This window comes from Gracilinanus agilis, chromosome 2 (assembly GCF_016433145.1).
Source record: "Gracilinanus agilis isolate LMUSP501 chromosome 2, AgileGrace, whole genome shotgun sequence".
Classification (NCBI taxonomy): Eukaryota; Metazoa; Chordata; class Mammalia; order Didelphimorphia; family Didelphidae; genus Gracilinanus; species Gracilinanus agilis.
Genome location: NC_058131.1, coordinates 218129492 through 218137686, shown reverse-complemented (window position 1 = coordinate 218137686; position 8195 = coordinate 218129492). Strand labels below are relative to the sequence as shown.

Genomic DNA, 8195 nt, shown 5'->3' with positions numbered 1-8195 from the left:
GAAGATCTGGTCTCAAATTTTAGGTCTACCACTGGCTTTTGGAAATTTTATTTGATTTTTCTTATCTTCATTTTCATCATCATTGGGAATAATAATCTCCATCCACTTTGTAGGATTGTTATAAGGCTCAAATTAATATAGGTTTATAGCACTGGACATAACATTAGAGCTCTCTAACCTAATTCCATAATTTCAAAGATGAGGAAATCAAGGCCTAGAAAGGGAAATCACCTGCTCAAGGTTACAATGCACCCAAAGAGCAGAAGCCAGGACTCAGAATAGGTCTCTGAAAACCAAAGCCAGTGCATTTCTACATATATCCTGTTGCCTTTCTTGATATAAGGTGAATAAAGAACTTTTTTCAAAACCATTAAGATGCATATACATGTGAACTATTATTGTTAACAGAAACAAGGTTGGAGAATTTGCCAATGAAGAGGTGAATGATCTTCTTGATGTCCCTTTGATGATCTATTTGGAGTCTTTACTTGAATCATTTTTCTTTTAGGGATTGAGCTGCCTCGTATTAATTATGCTCATAATGGGAAAAAATACAGATATATTTATGCAGCAGAGGTGCAGTGGAATCCAATTCCAACAAAGGTAACATATTTAAAGATTATTAAAATATCACCCACTGGTTTCTGTGATGATGAACCCAATTTGCTTTTAAGTTGGACACACCTGAATGCATAGAAGACTACTGGTTCCAGTAGCAAAAATAGGTAAGCTAGGAAGGGGTGCCAGTTCATAGAAGGCAGGGTGGTGATGAGTTCAGTTTTGGAAGTGCTGGATTTGAGGTGATATCAGTATATCCAAATATTTAGTAGAGCATTTGACTAACACTTAGTAGAGAATTCAGGTCTAAAGGTAAAGATTTCCAAGTCATTAACATGTAGGTAATAGCTAAAATCATGAAAATGAAAGAACTCTCAGGGGGAAATAGTGTCAAGAAGGAAAAGAAGCAGGTCAATACCAAACTTTCAAAAATTCCCATATTGAAAGGATAATAAAGAGGAGGAGAAACTAGTAAAGGAGACAGAGGAATGGTAAGAAAGGCAAGAGGAGAAATAGCAAATACTATGTTGTTGTTCAGAAATGTATGTGATCCCATTTGAGATTTTCTTGGCAAAGATATTTCTGTTGCCTTTTCCAGTTTATCTTACAGATGAAGAACTGAGGCAAAAAGAGTTAAGCAATTTGGCCAGGATCATATACCTAGTGTCTGAAGCTAGATTTGAACTCAGGTCTTCCTAACTTCAGGCCCAATGTTTTATCCACTGCACCTCCTAGCTGCCCCCAAGGATACTGTGGTGTCACACATTAAGGTAGGAGAGAGTTACAAGAAAGAGGAAATGGCAGATGTGGCAAAAATTTCAAGGAGTATAAGGACTGAAAAAATTTTGGTCACTGGATTTCCTTATTTCCTTTTTTGACATTATAAATTAATTACATATTAATGGAACAGAGAAATGATGTAGATATGCTTCAATTAGAATTTTAACAAAGCATTTATAATAATAATGATAGCTGTCATTTATAAGAGTGGTTTAAAGTTTACAAAGTACATATACTGTCTCATTTGGTCCTCTCATCAATCCTGTAATACAGATAATATTATCTATGATCTCTAATTTACAGTTGAAGAAACTGAGGATGAAAGAGGTTATGTAGATTTTCCCAGGGTCACACAGATATTAAACTTTGAGGCAGGATTTCAACTCAAGTTTTGCCAACTGCAAGTTTAGAACTTTATCCTACAAAAATGGAGAGATCTGGGCAAGATGAAAACACAATTATATGGATTCATAACTAATTTAATGTCCTAGTACAAAGAGTAGTCATTTAATGATTCAGTGTCAATTTGAAAGGTCTCCAGAAAAGTACCCTAAGGGATATATGATTGGATCTGTTCTGTTGAACATTTAAAAAAATATTATCTGGATAAAGGCAGAGATCACCTGCTCATCAAATTTATAGGTAACACAAAGCTGGGAGGGCTAGCTAAATAACACAATGGATGATAGAATTAGGATCCAAAAAGATCTTGATGGACATTGGGCTGAATCTAAGAAGAACTTCAATTAGGATAAATATAAAGTACTGAGAAGGAATAGTTAGCAGCTTCTTTGAAGATCTTCAGGCTTGGGTGAACTATAAGCTCAATTGGAATCAGTATTGTGATGTGGCATCCTTAAAAGGAAGTTATAGCTTCCAGGCAAAAAGAGCTAATAATTCTTTTGTGTTCTGCCCTAGTCTCCATGGACATAAATGTAAATTAACATAGATTATTATTATTTTTAAGCCCTTACTTTCTGTCTTGGAATCAATCCTGTGTATTGGTTCTAAGGCAAAAGAGTGGTAAGGGCTAGGCAATGGGGGTTAAGTGATTTGCCCAGGGTCACACAGCTAGGAAGTGTCTGAGGCCGGATTTGAACCTAAGACTTCCCATCTCTAGGCCTCGTTCTCAATCCACTGAGCTACCCAGCTACCCCCAACATAGATTATTAAAGAGTTAAACTCAACTTAAGTTTTATTTGGAGAAGTAGGTAGAACCTTTAGGATTCTATTTTCCCTATGACACAGATTCCTACTGTAAAGCTCATGGGTAATAGAAACCAGACCAACGGCTCTTCTGTCAACATTATACAGATGTTCAAATCTTCCATAAATGTTTACTTTTAAAAGTGAGGGTTGTTCTAATCCCATCATCCCCTCCACATACCCAGGTTTCAACATGTTAGAAAGTTTGACTGTGCCTTGCATTCAGTCAGATATAAAACATAAAATAGCACAAAAATTTAGTCACTATTTTTCTTTTCAATATACAGATAATGAAATTTGATGTTCTGACAAAGTCATCATTAAAATGGGGAGAGGAGCATTGTTGGCCTGCTGAGCCTGTGTTTGTGCCGGCACCTAATGCACAACAAGAAGATGATGGTAAGAGTTCTTGGCCTAGTGAATACTCCACTGTTTTCACAGTAAGCCATGGAATCAGCTTTCAAGCAATGGATTTGGCAGGTCCAACACCAACTTCTTAAGAGGCAGTGTCTCCTAATCAATAGCAAGCTGGTCTCCAAGCCAAGAAGACCTGCTTTTAATTCTGCCTCTGACAGACTGGTCATGTAACCCCATGTAACCTGAGTATACCACATTAGTCAAGCTTTATGCATTATGGGTTTTTAGACCAGTCTTTAAATAGAAATATAGGTGAGAGAAGGGAAAGATTTGGAACCATTTAAACTGATGAATGCATTTTTAGACTTTCTTTTGAATATGTGGAACAGGTCAATTTGAATATTGTTCTAACTTGGTAAGAACCATTTCTCCCACTTTTCTTTTCCTCAATTTTCCTTTATTGGGAGGGAACCTTAAAGAAGCTTTCTCTTTAGTAGTTGCTGTTTGATTACTATTCAAATAGTCAATGGATATGGAGAGAGAAAAAGGGGTCTTAGGGTCTTACTTAATAATCCCATTAGTTGAGGAGGGGTTTCTGATCATCCTTTATTGACCAATGCCACAGAAATGCCTCTATGTTATTATTTAAGATTTCCCAAGTACATTAGGGCTGTTCAGAATAGTTGTTCCAACCATGAAGTGGATTCAGTTGGAAAAAGTCATGAGCCTTCATAAAAATAAAGTCCCTCGGGGCAGCTGGGTAGCTCAGTGGAGTGAGAGTCAGGCCTAGAGACAGGAGGTCCTAGGTTCAAACCTGGCCTCAGCCACTTCCCAGCTGTGTGACCCTGGGCAAGTCACTTGACCCCTATTGCCCACCCTTACCAATCTTCCACCTATGAGACAATACACCAAAGTACAAGGGTTAAAAATTAAAAAAAAATTAAAAAAAAATAAAGTCCCTTATAAGATGTATGTGTGTGGTGGTGGTGGTATGATAATGGGATAGAAGGGAAGAGAGAAAGGAGGTGTCTTCGCCTTCCTACTATGGTCCTACTATATATCACTTTTCCTCCACATTCCTTGGAGGCAGTTGCTATGGAGGCCAAATGTCAGGCAAAAAGAGCTACCTCAGTCCCAGATCTTAGCAGAGATGCTACTTTTCCTACCCTATAACTAAGAAAAAGGGGATTTACAGAAAGGAAGGAAAGAACTTTAAAGTGTTTTTATATGTCTTTTAAATGTTTTTGGTAATACTGAACATCAAAGGAGTAGAAATCAAGAGATTTAGATTCTGGTCCACTTCTGAGACTGTGTATCCTAACGTAAGTCATTTAACTTCACTGGGTCCTAGTTTCCTCAACTTTGGCTGGTACCTAAGTCCCTTTCAGCTTTATGAAAGAAACCTCTGTTAGCCATGGTCAGATTTATTGACACATGCATGCCACTAAACAGACCTAAGTGAAATATATATTCCAGAAAAATCACATTCTGTTACTCAGATTTATAGCAGGAAGCATCACACAGCCCTTCTTCCACCTTTCAATGGAGCCATCCAGTTCCAGTCAAGATAGAAGAAATGGCAGGGTACTCTATTAGCTGTCTGCCTTGATTGATCTTTTTGCTACAAAGAATCTTCTTGAACAGTTCAAATAGCAACATAATCGTGACAAAAACATTGTTCTTGGGGTCATAAGATCTAAAGTTGAGCCACAGCTTGCAGACTTACTGTTTCCCTTAGGCCAACTAACTTCATTGCTCCATGCTTTAGTTCTTTCTATGTAAAAGAGGGATAAGAATGTTTCTACTACCTACCACACGTGGTGAGAAAAGCATTGTAAATACCTAATAGGACACAGGAAAAAACCCTAAGTTGTCATCACTGAAAGTTCAGGCTTTGATTTTTGTCGTTCAGTTTGACTCTTCCTGACCCCATGAACCATACAGTCCATGGAGTTGTCTTGGTGAAGATACTGGTTTGCCATTTATTCTCCAGTGGATTAAGACAAACAGAAGTTAAGTGACTTGCCCAGGATCACAAAGCTAGTAAATGTCTGAAGCTGGATTTGAACTCAGGTCTTCCTGACTCCAGGTTCCACACTCTATCTACTGAGCCACCTTTATTTGATTCTTAAATTCTATGCTATTACCCTAACATGCCAATACAATGGTCTTCCCACCAGCTAGAGATTAACTAATCCAACCTTCTCATTTTATAAAAGAAACTGAGGCCAAGAAAGATTTGCTCCAAATCACAGTCAGTAAGTAGCAGGGATAGGATTCAAATTCTGATCTTTTAAATCAAAATCCAATTCTCTTTCCACCACATAACATTAGAAGAAAATGTAGAAAAGTTCTAAGTGAATTTGGCAAATTGTGAGCCATGACAGGTCCAGTGGCTAATCTTCCTAATCCCTCAAGTTGGTCCATAGCTCTACCCAGTACCTCACTCCTATCTCTTATTTCTCAGATTCTACTTTACTTTAGCATTAATTTGTATATTGCTTAATGTCTGAAAAGTGTTTTCTTTATTTTAATCTCATTTGAGTCTTACAACAATCCAATGAAGTAGTCACTACAGATATAACCATTTCAATTTGACAGGTGAGAAAGCTCGGGTACACAGTAATAAAGGGCTTTCCCATGACCTGCTCATAAGGCTCAGAGGCAGAATTTGAATCTGAATCTTCCTGATTTCAAGTCCAACATACAATAATAGCTCCTCATTTTACAAGAATAAAATTACAGGACAAACTTCCTTCTATCCAGTTAAATGTACTTCCAAACTTCCTCTGGGGGATTGTGTCTGAGGCACAAACTGTTAGCTCTGGGCCTACTTCTTCAATAATTTGGGTTGAATACCTTGGATGCTCTGTGTTTTCTCCTGATGGGAAGACAAAGAAGCAGCATACATGCTATTTGCAATAGGGATTGGCACAAAGTTGGCACAATGAAAGTCATATTTGCCATTAGTCAGAACTAGTCACTATCAATATTTCCAAAATATATATTCCAAAAGTATTCCAAAGTTGCATTAGATATTATTGTTATGTATGTCCCTTCCTCATTTTATAAGGAGGCAACAGATGGTCATGCTAATTGTCATTCTTCTGCTTTGAATGTTGATGATTAGAATGGAAAAAGTCTAAGTTCGACCTACAAGTTTTCTTCTTTGAATTTAAATCTTTATTACCCAACCCACATTGTTTCCCTCGGGCTTAGATTTTTAGCATTAATGAAGACTCTTTTCATTTTGGAATTAGAAAAAAAAACAACTTTTCCCAAACTTGTTCACTTTTTCTTTTAAAGGTATTATATTGTCAGTGATTGTCTCCACTGATCCCAAGAAACCACCCTTTTTGCTTATACTGGATGCAAAACAATTTACAGAATTGGCTCGGGCATCAGTTGATGCAGAGATACACCTGGATCTACATGGGCTATTCATTCCCTCTGTGATTTCTCCTGAAGAACAAGAAGATAATGCACTTATGAACTAATCTAGTGGACTAACCTAGAGTAATGGTACTTTAATAGTTGGGAACAGACAAACTGTGTGGAATCCTATAGGACCATGAAAATGTTTTCCTTAACTGATATAGTTTTATTTGATTTTTATTCTTGGGATTGTACATTAAGTGGAAAGAAGAAAGCAAAGTTCAATGCCTTTTATTTAATTTCACTGCAATCATAATTGCAATTAGAGGCAGCATGGTAAAGAGTACAAAGATATCCTAGAGAAGAACTGCACAGGAAAAAGAGGTAAAGAGTCAAGAAGGCTTGTAAGGTCTGCTTCTAACATACACCACTTAAGTAACCATGACACAAGTTATAATGTCCAAGGAAACTCTATAATACTATTATTCAAGGATGAATTGCTAATCTGTACTGGTATAGAGAGTTCACACCAATGAAATCACAAAAATTGATTAAAAATAGTAATAATAATAAAAGCTGACATTTAGATAGTGCTTTAAAATTTGCTAAGCACATTTGATCTTTATAACTACTCTGAGAAGTAGGTATTGTTATTTTTATGTTTATTTTACAGATAAGGAAGCTAAGGTCTCTTAACTAACCTCTCAGAGAGGTTTAGGTTCAGTGAATTAGCCATAGTCAAATAAGTAGTAGGTATCAAGAGATAGGAATGGAATGCTGGTCTCTCCAGACATACAGTACAATTCTCTTTCAAATATACCATCTGCCTCTCAAAAGTCTAGGTTTGAAATTAATCAACAAATATTTATTTGAGGGAAAATTATTTACCTAGCACTAAAAAAAATCTTTTCATAATGAGCATTCATCACAAAAAAGTCACTAAAATAAATTATATATTATATTAAAGCAATATTGCTTTGCTACTTATTATAGTAGGGAAGGGTTCACCCATTAGGAATAGACATATTTATCAGAAAGAAAATGTTTTGCTTTGTTAAAGAAATTCTGGGCTAAATAGAGTTTCTCTCATTCCTAAGTCTTGGCCTTGCATTTTTAGTTAGGCTTCCTATTATTATAAAGTTATACAATTATGGAACTTATGTACTGCCACTTAAGAATTTCACTGGTAGAATTTCCATGTATCTTCAGTCCTCAGTTTCAGCAAATGGTTTCTCATAAATTCTATATATTGGTGTTTTAGTAAATATGCTCCCTTTTGTTTAGTTATGATTGCATTTTTAAGGCCCTGTATCTCACTTGTATTCACACCCAAATAATTTGTTAATGACTAAAAGTACCTCCAACATTTACCTCAAGGCCTAGAGAAATTAAAGAGAGATGTATGGTCTTCTGCTATAAAATATTGGGTTTGGACACCACTAATAGTCATTCTCTCCCTCCTTAGATTTCTTAAGAATGGTTTGCTTAAATCTTCCCTTTGTCCCTAACATACTTTTCCCACTTCTCTGTATATATGTGTATCCCCTCTTTGAGGCAAGAACTGTAATTTATCTCTATGTCTCCAGCCCTGAAGCATAGGTCTTTGTACATAGCAAGCTTCTAATAAATATTGGTTGAAATAGATTGAATTGGCACAACAGAATCATTTGACACCCTCTGTTTAAATTAGTTTTCCATTAGATACAGAAACACAAGATTTTGAACTGGGACCTTAGAGATCAACTAGTCAAGCCTTCATTTTATCATAGAAACCTAGAAAGATTCAGGGATTTGCCTAGCAGTTAAATGACAGAAATAAATTTTTCTTATGAAAATATTTGTATTTTCATTGTAAGAGAGAAAATTGATTCCCGAAAATTTGATTTCTTCCTGTAGGATATAACAGATGATGAAGTATA

At 36.2% G+C, this 8195-nt stretch overlaps 1 protein-coding gene across 1 annotated transcript in view; it reads left to right on the top strand.

Moving 5' to 3' along the window:
* The window catches only part of BCO1 (beta-carotene oxygenase 1), a 64807-nt gene extending 58409 nt beyond the window's left edge, over nucleotides 1–6398 (top strand). Inside the window, exons 9-11 of the mRNA XM_044659583.1 lie at nucleotides 509–603; nucleotides 2832–2943; nucleotides 6208–6398. Of these exons, the coding sequence (XP_044515518.1) occupies nucleotides 509–603; nucleotides 2832–2943; nucleotides 6208–6398 (398 nt within the window). The remainder of the gene's footprint in view (nucleotides 1–508; nucleotides 604–2831; nucleotides 2944–6207) is intronic.
* Nucleotides 6399–8195: the final 1797 nt, after the last annotated feature.